Source organism: Neovison vison, chromosome 5 (genome assembly GCF_020171115.1).
Source record: "Neovison vison isolate M4711 chromosome 5, ASM_NN_V1, whole genome shotgun sequence".
Taxonomy (NCBI): domain Eukaryota; kingdom Metazoa; phylum Chordata; class Mammalia; order Carnivora; family Mustelidae; genus Neogale; species Neogale vison.
Window position 1 is genome coordinate 99213028 of NC_058095.1, and position 13139 is coordinate 99226166.

General features: G+C 38.7%; 2 protein-coding genes across 11 annotated transcripts in view; one reads left to right on the plus strand and one right to left on the minus strand.

The window, feature by feature from the left end:
• Nucleotides 1-13139, plus strand: part of NBEA (neurobeachin) — a 667980-nt gene that overhangs the window by 479211 nt on the left and 175630 nt on the right. Inside the window, exon 1 of one of the 10 annotated variants that reach the window (XM_044249586.1) lies at nucleotides 2984-3228. The exons of the other annotated variants lie outside the window; for them this stretch is intronic. The gene's annotated coding sequence lies outside the window, so the exon portion shown is untranslated. Of the gene's footprint in view, nucleotides 1-2983; nucleotides 3229-13139 lie in introns of those variants that run through there. 10 annotated transcript variants of the gene reach the window in all.
• On the minus strand, nucleotides 878-2983 carry MAB21L1 (mab-21 like 1). The gene has a single exon (XM_044249590.1). The coding sequence runs from the start codon at nucleotides 2580-2582 to the stop codon at nucleotides 1503-1505; it is 1080 nt and encodes a 359-aa protein (XP_044105525.1). The 5' UTR covers nucleotides 2583-2983; the 3' UTR covers nucleotides 878-1502.

Genomic DNA, 13139 nt, shown 5'->3' on the forward strand with positions numbered 1-13139 from the left:
TTGATATTAAAATACTTGGAAGGACAGTCATAGGACTTCTTGTACTTCCAGCTCCCAAAGGCTGGAATGTTTAAAATGGGTATGAATGTAGTGTATTTGATTGTTAAATAATCGAAAGTGTGTCTTTATGCTTTTATCATTAGTTTGCCCTTTGAAGTAAAAAGAAATTTGGGATTTCTGATTAACTTCCTCAGCTAATGGAACACTTACTGCATAAAATAAGATTTGACATAAAATGGTCAGAAATAATCTTTATTTGGTTAGCACAGTTATACACATTTTGAAACTTTCATTATGACTTGAAGTTCATTTTCTCTGAGTTAGTCTAATTTTTAACTGAGCAGTCTGTACCATCATGACATAGTTTTTCCTCATATTATCAAAAATGCTACAGAAATACTAATCTAGAAGAGCAAGCTTTCAAGGGTAGATTTAAGTGTGTCTGTTGTAGAAAGAAATAGTCTTATAAGTAAATCATTATCTTGTGTAGCTGTACAAAGAGTTTTCTCCAGGATTTTAAGGTTTTATTTTTAATTTCATTAGCATACTCCTTAAAATGTTTAAAATACTCGAGTGGGTTGAATTTTCAAAATGGAGCATTACCTTTTTTGATAGAAAAACAATTTAAAGTGAGACACAACAACTTTTATTTTACTTCATTTATTAGCTTCTAATTAAATAAAAACCAGCAACAGAAATTAAAATCTAAATCACAAAAGTAGTTATCCAGTGTATTTCAAGTGCATTTTTCAAATATATAATTCAGATATTCAAGCGTTATTATATAAGCTGAATTCAAATTTCTTTGAATATATTTAAATAACATTTCAAGTATATTTATGGAATGTTAGAAATAGAACAAGCATTATATTTGAAACAAAATGTAAACTTTTTAAAGTTCAGACACTTTCAAAGACAGATAAAAGTACCAGGAGGAAATCTACCTTTAAATGGTATCTTTGTTAGTGGAAAATGTCCGGCAGTCTCCAAAATGGCAATTTAACTTCTGTTCACCAAATCACAAAACACCAACATCCACACTTTCAAAGACAAAGTGAGATCACAATATTTGTTACAAATCAAAATATACATTACACTTTCCTTCAGATGGCATATCCAAATCGTGTTTACTCACAGACAGATGCACCTAAATCACCAGGATTGCTATAATCCTTTGAAAGTTAGGCAGAGTGTTCGCTGTGGTCTTGCATTACAGCCAGGTTGTTTTCCCGGTATTACTGTGTACTTTGCAAGGGAAATCCTTTGTAAAGAAGTCTTCTAATACTTGTGGGTTTGGGTTTTTCTCCATCCCCTTTCCCTACTTCGTTTTCTCCCCTTGGAGGGGTGGGTGAGATGATGCCTACACGTTGTATTGTTACTCCTTTTTAAGGAAGAAATTGTTTGCACTGACAAGTGGGATATTAGGAATCCAACAGGAAGTTTACACTGAATCAGATCTTTGAGAAGAGTAATCACATTTCGGCTCTCGATTAAATTGTCCTCTAAAGTTTTTCCAAACTTTTCGGGTTGGTCAGGATCTCTCTTGCCAGTCGCCACGTTTGTTTGGCAGCGTTTTCCAGAGCCGAATGAGGTTTGCCTTGAAACAGATCTAAGTTCGGTAGGAAGTAGTGAGGACACCGCCGGCACTGCAGGCAGGAGATAAGTTGCAGCAAAATCCCGTTAAGCCGATCACCCAGGCAAGACTCGTCCCAGTCTGACTCCCGGGGATGCTTTTCACACTCGTAGGAAACCAAAGTCTTCATGTGGTAATTGTTCAGGGGCTGGCCTGGCAGTTCAAGGTGACGATCCCGTAAGGTTTTGAGGATGGAGAGGCATTTCTTTCTGCAGCCCCCCATCTGCAGTCTGTTCTCTGCTTCCGCGAACTGCAGCACCCAGGCGTCGCTCTCGGCCGAGCTCTGTTTGCCGGCCAGGGAGTGGCACTCCTTGGACAAGAGATTGAACCCTTCCGCTTTGACCTCCGCCACCCGGTTGGGTCCCGGCCAGGGGATGTGGGGAAGTGGCCAGTGGGCAGCACTCCTCGGCCAGATCCCGGTGCATTTAAAAGCCGGGGTGATCTGCACCACGTACCTATCTCGGATTCTCAGTTTCACTTCGCTGGTGTCTGCCACCATCTTTACCACATCCCTGTAGCTACATTTGTCTACGGCTTGAGCCACCAGCGTCTGAAACCTGGACCGGATTTTGCGCGCCGAGAGGTAGCCGGAGGCGGTAATGAATTCCACCCAGAGGGACATGCTCCTCTTGCGCCCGTCGCTCAACTTCAGCACCGCGCAGCCCGGCAGCGAGCCGTCGTCCACAAAGTTGAACACCCCCATTTGGTTAAGGTAAAGCACCACTTCAAATTCGGTGGGGGAGATGACCTCGAGGCCCTCGTAGCGGTTGTCCATCTCGTTGAGAGAGCTGATGAACCGGGGCTCCTGCACTTCCACTTCTTTAAGCACGTCGGAAACTACTTTGCAGACTTCCCGGATAGTTTTTGCAATGGCAGCTTTTCTGGCTTGGCATTTCTCATTGTAGTATTTATTCAGATGGTATACCAGCTTGGCCTGGGCCGCGATCATGTTGGGGCAGAGATCCGGATTGTACACCGGAGTCTCGCAGTAAGCTGTGGGATCCAATGCGGCTGCTAGCGCTGGAGCCAACTTCGGTGGAGAAACGGGCCGCCGCGCTCAGAAATGTACCAAAACGCTCTCCGATGTGTTGCAGCGGTGGGTTCCTAGCCGCTGCTTTCCCCTTCCTTTTATCTTTGAGCCCAGACGGTCTTAAAGTGAAAGATTGTTCTCCCCCCTCTCTCGGTCTTTCTTCCTCTTTTAAAGAATCCTTGTGTGAGAGGAACGCATGGAGAGATCACCTTCTCAGTAATGAAAACAAAAGTTGCGCTGAGACCCAGCAAAGCTCTTCCAGTAGTCAAAATAATCAACCCTTTCCGTATTTATTTACGCTTTCCCGTAATCATTGTGTATGCTGGACTGTTAATCAGATGGAGGAAAAGTGTGCTGAGTGTGTCGGGGGTGAGTGTGAGTGTGTATATGTCAGAAGAAGCTGCTGTTGGTTTGTCTAAGAGCCCAGATGCACTCGTGTGGAAATTATAAAGGCAGGGCCAGGCAGGCTGGCGGCCAATCGCCACTGGGCTCGTCACGACAGCCTCCTTCAGCTCCAACCCGGCTAATTAATCCCCCCTCATGGATATAGGCACACAAACTAAAGGTAGGAGGCTGCTGCTGCCGGCAGAAAACCACGCAGGCCACCTAGACAGTTTTGGAAATCAAGAGGAATCTCTCAGCTTTGGTATTAATTGAAGCATATTGACGTTCTGAAAAGACTTGGCAAAGTGGTTCTCTTCTGTGTTGAAAACCCTGCCTGTCTTTTTGCAGGGGAAATGCAAATACAGGTGTATTAATGGCCATCCATCAATTAGTGAACTAGATGGGGTCTTCTAAAACAAAAGTCAGTAACTTGCATTTAGGGTAAGATAATTAATGTCTGGTAATCCTTGAGGTCTTTTTAAATGCAGGTTGAGAGTTTGCTCTTTCATGTATATGTAAGTTGGCTTTAGATGGACTGATGCCTGTGTCATTTGGGGGATGTTCCTATATGTTAGAATGGGGTTTTGGGTTGGGTTTTTTGTGCGTGTGTGTTTGGTGTTTTTTTTTTTTTTTAACACTATGCAGCGTTTTATCTCTGTTTTTTTCCCCCTCATTTGCAGTTGTTGAAAGGAATATGAAAATTATTGCTTTGTTAGGTGTTGTCTACCCCAGTTTAAGTTAGGATGTTTAAAAAATGTTTAGTGTTACTCCCCCTCTCCCCAACTGCAGCCCTCTTTGTACTTTGGTAGACTTGCCCAACATAATCAGGACAGTAAGCTTTGTATGCACTGATGGGAATATTTTAAAAATAACTTATCTCTGTGATTGAGAGATTACTGCAATGTGAGTTCATAGCTATGTTTTAATATGTGAAATTAAAGCAAAATCATGGAGATGAGACCTACTGGCAGATAACTGTTCTGAAAATGTTCAGGTTTAGGGTTTCTGGCTTGCTTATTGATGTATAATTATACCTCCTCGCTTAAGTGTCCTTAGTGGTGACCTGACAGTAGACTTCTAATTGTTATAGGATTTCATGTGATTTGGTTGAGGAAAAAATCGGGTAAGATTTTAAAAGAAAATTAATTTGCTGTCATCCAGAGCTTTTAAATTTAAAATATCATTTGGAATACTTTGAAAGAAATCAGCATTTCTGCATTTTGGAAACTTGAAACAGGAGGGGGAGAATGGATTTATATAGAATATGTTTTTGGTTTTTGTTTTGTTTTGTTTTTTTCTGGTGGTACCAGTTGTGTCCTTAATGTACAGGAAAGGAAATAAATACCACTTAGGGATTATGTAGTGGTTTTAAAACCTAAGCAGATTTTTAATGCCTACCTTTAATTTAGATGCCATCTCTTTAACAGTATTTCCAGCAAAATCCTATAACTCCTGGTAACAGGTCTGTAGGCTCTTTCTTTCAGATCCGCTTTCAACAAGATCTTGTTCCAGGCTCCTACTTTTTACTCCAGCATTTGCTTTTTTATTTATTTATTTGTTTGTTTATTTGTTTTTGCACAGGTATGAGCCTCACAAAGCCATCTATTATTTCCTTTTCTCCTTATCCAAGAGTAATAGATTCCCATCTAGCTTAAAATAGTACATGAGATTTGGGGCTCATGGCATCCATCTACTGTTTTCCCCAGGAACCTTCTATTCCCTTAGGAGCAGGGATTGGGAGCAACCCGAACAGCCCCTCCCCACTTCGCAGGCTTTTCGGGTGAATGCACTGCTACCTTTTGGCAGTTGGAAGAAGAAGAGGAGGCAAATCAGAACCGGAGAACCCTCGGCCAAGAAGGCGAAGAAGTGCCTTGGCCTCGGGGGGAAAGCCGCGTCTGGCTCTCACCCAGCGCAGGTTCCCTCTCTCGCTGGTCCGCACTCCCGAGCCATCCTTCTTTTCCTCTCTCTCTTCCATAGGGATTGTTTCCCTGTGTGCCCGTCCTTTTGAACCTTACTTGGTGTCCTCGGGTTCTCCACTGCTCCAGGCCACGGCCCCTGCCCGCGAACCTCTCGGCCCCGACCGCCCCCCTTGGGCCCACCTGAGGTCGCAGCCAAGCCCCGCGCTTTCTCGTCGCCGGCCGCGGGCCCCTGTGCCCAGCGCAATCTCCCTGGGGTTCAGAACAGAATTGCTCGGCCAGGACCTCGTCCCTCGATTTCTTGGGCCACCTGCAAGTGTCCCCGGTTGCCGAGGACGTGCAGCCTGGGACGCGGAGGCCCCGGAGCCGTTTGGGGGGCACCGTGGTGCGGCGGTCCGGATGGGTCTCACGCGAAGGACGCGAGGGGCGCCGGGCCGGCTCGCTGGAGCCAGGCGCGCAGGTGGCGCATCTTCGGGGCTCACTGTGCGGCTTAATTGGGTTAAAGCGAAGCTAAACATCGAAGCACTTTGTGCAAACTAATTGGTGTAACCGGGGCCTTTTCACTAACGATTTGCACTTTGAAGAAGAAAAATGGATGGTGAGAAAAGGACTAAGAAACTCGTTAGTCGTAGAATGTTCCAGGGAAGTGAAGTCATTCTGTTTCAAGGACGCCGGGACTGTGTTTTCTGGGCTGCTTCCTCCAGCACCCTTCACACTGGGAGCTGACAGTGATTTACATAACACAGGATTCACCCACCCGCTGTTATCACTGCAGGTGAACTGGGCGCCCTAGAATAATACTCCAGTGCAAGTTCTGCTTGTTGCTGCAACACAGTGATTTTCTATTACACTGAACACGTGAAATGAATTGCCTTCTGTAGCTGAAACCTTTCAGTGATCTTAGACACCTCTCATTGTGGAAGGGAAAATTAAACTATCCGAGGAGTATGTTTTTCTATCCCTTAATTTTTTTTTAATTGAAATGACCTATGTAGAGGAATTTAACATATATGGTATATTTTTATGTAATTCGGCCGCTTTTAATCTAGGCTTTGGAGATAGTTTTGTGGGAGTAACTTATTTTATAGTAATTTTTTGAAACACCTTTGGCCTATTGAACTGGTTATTTCAAATGAGGATGCACTACCTGGGGATAGCTTAAAATCAATTTATTTACTTATGTGAGAAGTTATAAAAGAACTCTAATGATCCCAATCTTACTTATATATATATTTTACTATAAATATAATCTTAGTACTAGAATAAAAGCTTGTGTGTGTCCCATGCTTTAGGATATAAATGCTTAATTGTTTTCGTCCTGTGCTGTGCAGGCATCTTTGACACGAGCTAATAATAGAATGATAATTGAGGAAAACTGACCTAATTGAAGGGGGAAAAAAAAGCCAAGAATCTCATGATTTAATGATAGTTTGAATGATATTTGGGATTTGACTTGAGTTTTTCATTTCATTTACTTAGGATACTAGGCAGCCTTGATTTAAAATGCACCGTTTATGAAAAGAATCCCAAAAAGTCACAAATACCGTTATCGTACATGTTAGTAGCATTAATGAATATAAAACAATTAAATACTGTGATCCTTAACATTTCCAGACATTCAAAATAATAATGGCAAAATATTTTTTTCCTGAAGTATTGTTGCTTAAGTAACTTACCTGCATTCTGTAAACCTACGTAATTTATATGGGATACACAAAGTAATGTATAAATAGTCACCTTATTAGGTTTAAAGAAAAACTATTGTGTTGAGAAATGTAGGAATGCAAGGTTTCTGTGTTTTTTTTTAAAAACTAATTTAAATTTGAATTACATGTTCATAAATTTAAGCCACTGTGACCTTTCATCTAGAAAGATGTATCTGTTAGGGAATATGCATATACATGTTAAATGCTCAAATAGATATTGTTTTGTGTTTTTCATATTTGCTGGCTGCTCTTCTATTCACAAGTATTCATGAACTTAAAGTTTTATTTTTTTAATATGTGCTTATTACACTGGGGAGATAAAAAGAATATGAAGTTGAGTTTATTAAATTATTTATCCCTACTGCTGGAGTGGCTTTGAAGGCTCATTGTACGCATCTGATTTCTGCCTCCCCCCACTTCGTTTTTTAAATGCACCCAGGCTATTTCATCTGCTTCATTCTGCCAGACACAATATATTTCTTTTTTTACACTAGAGAAATTAAAGACAGATATTTGTGCAGGGTTTTCTTTATGTGTCACATTAAATAAAGTAAAATAGAGGGAGTTTCTCTGGTAATCTAATTTGATGGCATCTCTACCTTTTTTCCTGTTGTGACTCCTTGTATAAGAACACTTGAAAAAAAAATAGCTTGAGAGCTTCCAAAGTTTCAATGATTTCTTAAAACACGTATTTCTTATTTTAATATCAGGCTTATGACAAAGTAAAGCAGAGAACTGAGGTCACTGTTGACACAATTTAGACCCTGTTTTGTTGTTTCAGCCAGCGCATCCTGATGATTGCAGTTCTTTAAAAAATTATTTCCTTAATCCTTCACTTGAATGATCAGGGCTGTGGCCTTGGTTTTGCTCATCCCCCGGTACCCATCTTATAGTCAGCATTTGTTGTGGGGACCACTTCTTTTCCCTACAATGTTCCTTAGTAAATTTGTTATTGGTGCTAATAAACGTTGGAAAGAAAGTAAATTTGAGATGAAAGATGGACACTGGAAGTGTACCTTACCAGAATTATGACCACTGGTGGATTTGCAGATTTGTAGTGATTCTGGATAATTCTGGATAAAAATGTTTCTTTTGGTAGAAGAAGAAATTGAAAGCCTGGGTTATTTAGGTAATCGGCTCACTTTCCCCACTTCATTTGAATGTATCCATAGAAGTGTAGGATATTTTAAGTTGCATGCATAAATTGAAAAATCTGAGGGGAAGTTTATTAGCCAAAAGATTTTCTTATTGCTCAAAACAGATTGTTATCTTTCTTCCAAAAATGTAAGGATATTGGGGTTAGTCATTTATTTATTGAGTATTATGGAGGAAGTGTTGGTTCCAATAGTCCAGTTCCTCATAGACCCTTCAGAAAGTCACTGTCCTCTTTATGATGTAGAAAATTCAAATTCACTTTATGAGATTTCAGCCTCTGTTTTTCATCCGGATAGTGTAGAAATATTCTGATGAGATAAATGGGCTCACGCAGTTCCTTTCTTTATGAATGTATGAAAACTAGGGACTCCTCAACCCATAATTCACGCGGATTTATAGACATTTGTGTATGTGACCACAGCCTTAGTACTCTTAGCGCATTAGAGTTTTATGGCTCTTAGAGAAAACAATGGAATCCGACGCGATTAGTGTCTTAATCTGTACATCTGTAGTGGGTCATCTTGGACTGCAGAGCTCTCATTACTGTCCCATACTGTATGTGATTAAGCCACAGGAAATATTCAACATGACCTTGAGACTAGAGTATGGTATGTAGATAATCAACATTCAGTGATTGCATGTCTAAAGTAACCTTTTCTACATCCAATTTACAGTTTTGGAGCTTACTTTTTAATGAACAAAGCAATTCCTCTACTAGGATTTTATTTTTTTTAAATGATCAGCAACTGGAGTAATAATCTAAAAGAATAATTATATCAAATGAAAACTATTACCTTGTATCATATATATTTTATGTAATAAATGCTTTATAGAAAAAGAAGGAAATTAGTTTATAAATAGGAATTTCATTTATAGTTTTGCATATATATATAGATATATATGATATAGAGATATAAACATCTGAGAATACACCACCTAAATAATGATTTCATTTTCACTTATGATTATTTTCACTATTCTAGTAATACACATTTTAGTGTACAAATGTATATCGTTTCTAAAAAGCCTAATTTTCCATGACTTATCAAAATATCAAATCAAAGTCCTAGTAATTAGTTAATACTTTTTCATCTACATGTTTATTCATTTTGTCTGCACATCTAGATCAAAAAGCATGAGAGTGCAGAGTTTGTAAGACTGTAGTCTTTCTAATAAAAAATTGTGAAACCATCAAATAGAAAGTATACCTTTATTTTATTTTTATGTGAAATCTGTTTTTATTATTTAAGGCAAGTTTATTGATGTGTATTTTATGTACAGTACCATTCTGTTCTATGGTTTTTCCACATGAATGTGCCATCCTGTGAATTTTAGCAAATATCTAGAGTCAGATCATCTGGCACAGGCATAGAATATTTCCATTGCCACAAAAGTTTCCTCGTGCCCCTATTCTTCTTTTTAATTCATAAATTTTATGATTCGTTTATATTCTTCTGGGTGGTTTACTTTTATGTCAAAAAATCCTTGGGTTGTAAATCTTTATTTATTCCTCTAGAATTTACTATTTTATCTCACTTCTAATTTAAGGCCAGTTTTAATCTAGTAGCACTGAAGTGGAGGCAGAGTACAAAATGATATTTCAGATAGGCAAGCAATCGATTTGCACTTTTTTGTGTTTCGTAAAAGTTGTTTAAATATAATGTATGTCAGCTTAATGCTAGGTAAAAGATTTATTTTTCAAACGAACTGCTACTATATGTTACACAAGCATGAATGTGTGCATTAGACTTAAGAATATAGTTTATATTTGAATGCCAAATGCGTAGTAAACAGGGATGCCTCATATAAGTTAGCAACATTTGAGGCATATTGGTAATGTTACTAGCTCTCTGTCACTGGAGAAATGAATCTCCTTTCAGTATTTAAATTACATTGTACTTTACATTTTCAGTAAATTAATCCTCCCTTTGAATGGTGGGGGACAAGGCCAAGGAGTTTGTTAGAGCTAATATTAATTAACGTATGCACATTCTTGGAACATATGCTTCTAATCCTAATTTTATATAAATATACATTGTCATTTAAATTTCAATGGTTATAAATACTCCAAACAAAGAATTCTTAAATTGTAGGAAAGCAGACGTATTCGTTGACCAAGATGCTCTTTCAAGTATTTTGCCTTTTTTACAACTTGGAATAGTCCAACTAGTCTTCTGTTATTTTCCCCAAGATATAAAATTATTTAAACGTTTTCTGCTTTATATTTTTATTTGGCAATTACAACAGAGATTTTAATGTTATGCATGCTTACAGGCCTATTAAGAAAGAAGTTATTGCTTTCTTAATAATCTTAAACCATTTTTAGAAAGTATACTCTTTTTATGGTTTGCAAAATAGCCTGTGCACGTACACACACACACACAGTATTTCAGATAGGAAAAGATTGAATTGGCCTCTATACATTTATTTTAATCTATTAAAGGGAAGCAACTACTAAATCCAGGATTCTTGTGGCCACCAGGACATAATATCACATCTGCAAGATTGGTCCATGATAACCTAGACAGTTTTCAGTAATATCTTCAGAGATGACGCTAAACAGAGTTTTTAAATAATAATAACCCGAAGTTCTGACAGTGTATATACAGATACACACACTGTGGCAATTAAAAGCTTATCATAAGCTCTTAATTGCAAAATTGAGAAATATAAAACTTCGCTAGCCATTCTCTCTAAACACAAATATACTGCTCAGTCACCCACACGCATAATACGCATGTGTATCCATAAAAACACTTTCATAGATTTAAAATTGTTTTCTGCTTTCCTGCAACAGATGATGGTCAAGTTTTTTGCAACCTGAACCTGTATTTGATAAGGAAATTGCATAACTCCCTGGGTGGGGAGCCGGGGTGGGGGGTTGCAGGGGGGGGCGGTGATTTTAGGGTTTCTTTTGGTTTGGGGGTTTTTGCTTTTTGTTGTGTATGTGTTTTTTTTTTTTTTTTTTTTACTAGCAAATTCAGTTCTTCATTTGTTTTGCTCTCCACGCTGCATTAGCACAGTTTTCCCCTGTGTGCATCTGCCAGTGTACAATTTAGCCACGGGCATCTGTAGACCTTGTGGTGATCAGTATTGCAGGCAAAAGCCATATGTGTTTAAATAAAAAAAAAATCTCTTTATTTCATTTGCTGTTTTAACTGGATGGATAACTTTTGTGCCTCAAGACAGAAGAAGAAAAAATACAGAAATAATTAATTGCCTCTATTCTTGAGGCAGTTCCATTTCCCCCTCCAATATGGAATGCTTGTCAGCTTTCCTGATAAATGACTGCATGTATTTGCATAGATTTTACATTAACACAAAAATTAGTTTTATTTGTAGAAAACTAGTTTACATAATAATATAAAACCTAGTGTTATTGATTATGTTTTCAAACATTGATGATTTTTTAAAGGGGTCATAGCACTCTTATGTTTCAAAGATCTGATCAACCTATTTTTTTAACTTACATTTTCTTTTGCTCTACATGGTTTTGCGCTAACAAGACAAACGTATACAATTTTAAAGTCATAAGAATTCTTTTCTGGGTGTGTTCCTCACCACTGCTTCAGACCCGTAGTTAGTAACCCTCGTTCTGGTAAAAAGATTCTGATTTTAAACTTCAGCCGAGGATTATTTTAAAGACTTAGTACCAATTACAGACACCTCAGACAGTTGGAGGATTGCATGTGTGGGAATGATTTCAGTTTTCATATTCATGTTATCAAAAGGATGGGCACTATCATGGGTGTGTGCGGTTGAGCTCGCTCCTGAGACACTGTGCATTGTTTGCTACCAAATTTGAACGACAACTGAGAACTATTCTCTCCGTCTTGGGTCTGTTTCTTTGAGTACACTTACCCGCTGATCACCCTAATCCAACCTTGAAAAAACACAGTGTGCCCGAGCCATGTGGATGCTGCAAACCATTCTCCCTCTCTAAGTGGCAGGCAGGAGATGTTTATTCATACTGTAGTCTGGCATCTTGTTGTCTAGAGGCAACCTGCTAATTATGTGCTATCATTGTATTATCCATGTTACGGAAAATTCAAATATGTTCACTGCTGTTAGTTACATCACAAAGCTTTTCATAAAATATACTTCCTCCTCCAGAAACCTGCTACACTTAATGGCCACCTAAAGCAAGAGTCTCTCTGCCACTTCTTGATTCTGGGACACCCTGGGTGCCAGCTGTCACAGCTCAGCTAATGATGACAAATGCCCCTCTCTATGCAGATTGCAGAGTTTGCAGGCTGCCGTGAAAGGCAACCAGATTACCTTTCCTCAGATAGTAACTTAACCTTTTAAACTCATGTCAGAATGAAATTATCAGCTGCGATAGTTCCAATAGCTGTATCTTTAAAAACAAAAATCAGAACAGGGTCAAAACACAGACTCCCTTTTTAAAAATTTTTCCGAGTTGGGTATCATTTACATGGCTTGACCCTGGAAGGCCGGGATACTCCTAAATGAGGAACTCTAGGGAAAATATACTTTACAGCCGCACCAGAATGTGTATTTGAACTCTGCGTGTAACTCAGGTAGTGTGAATTATTGAGAGCATTATCCAAATTGTTTAGTCTAGAAAATAGGCTGGAATAGGTGGAATTTTGAGGGAAAAATATATTCTTTCTTTCTCTTCATCGAGCAAAGAGTGGTAAAGCCTCTGTTCTCTGCTGGGTGTACTGGCCCAGCCTGTTTGAGATAAATTTTTATATTATTTTTTTAAAACTGTGGATTATTCCAAAACGATTTAGAAAATAATTGTTGCTAATGATTGGTTTTCCTATTTTCAAACTTGAGCTTTTGTTTTAAGCTGCTTATTTCTTCTATAGAAATTTGTTATTACAGTTATTCAAAAGGATAATGGTGTCTGTGTGGCTCAGTTCATTAAGTAAGTGTTAAGCATCGTACTCTTGATTTCAGCTCAGGTCATGATCTCAGGGTCCTGAGATCGAGCCCTGCCTTGGGCTCCTCACTAAGCATGGAGCCTGCTTCAGATTCTCTTTCTCCCTCTCCCTCTGGTACTCCACACCCCCCAACAACAACAAAAATTAATAATAATAATGAACACTGTTAACCATGATGTCATGCAATGCAGGGGATAAATTGCCTATTAAATGAGATAATACAATTGCAACATTCTTTTAGATTTACAAAAAACTTTTATATGCATTATTTCACTTGATACTTAAAATAATTCAGTGAGTTGCGAGTAGATGGTGATAAGAAAGGGGGAGCAAATCTTATGAGTATTTGATCACATTTAATCTTCACAACAAATATTAGTCCCCATTTACCAATAGCGACTGAGG

What these genes read in the sequence shown, in the direction of transcription:
- MAB21L1 (XM_044249590.1), bottom strand. Translation starts at nt 2,582, where the DNA reads ATGATCGCGGCCCAGGCCAAGCTGGTATACCATCTGAATAAATACTAC.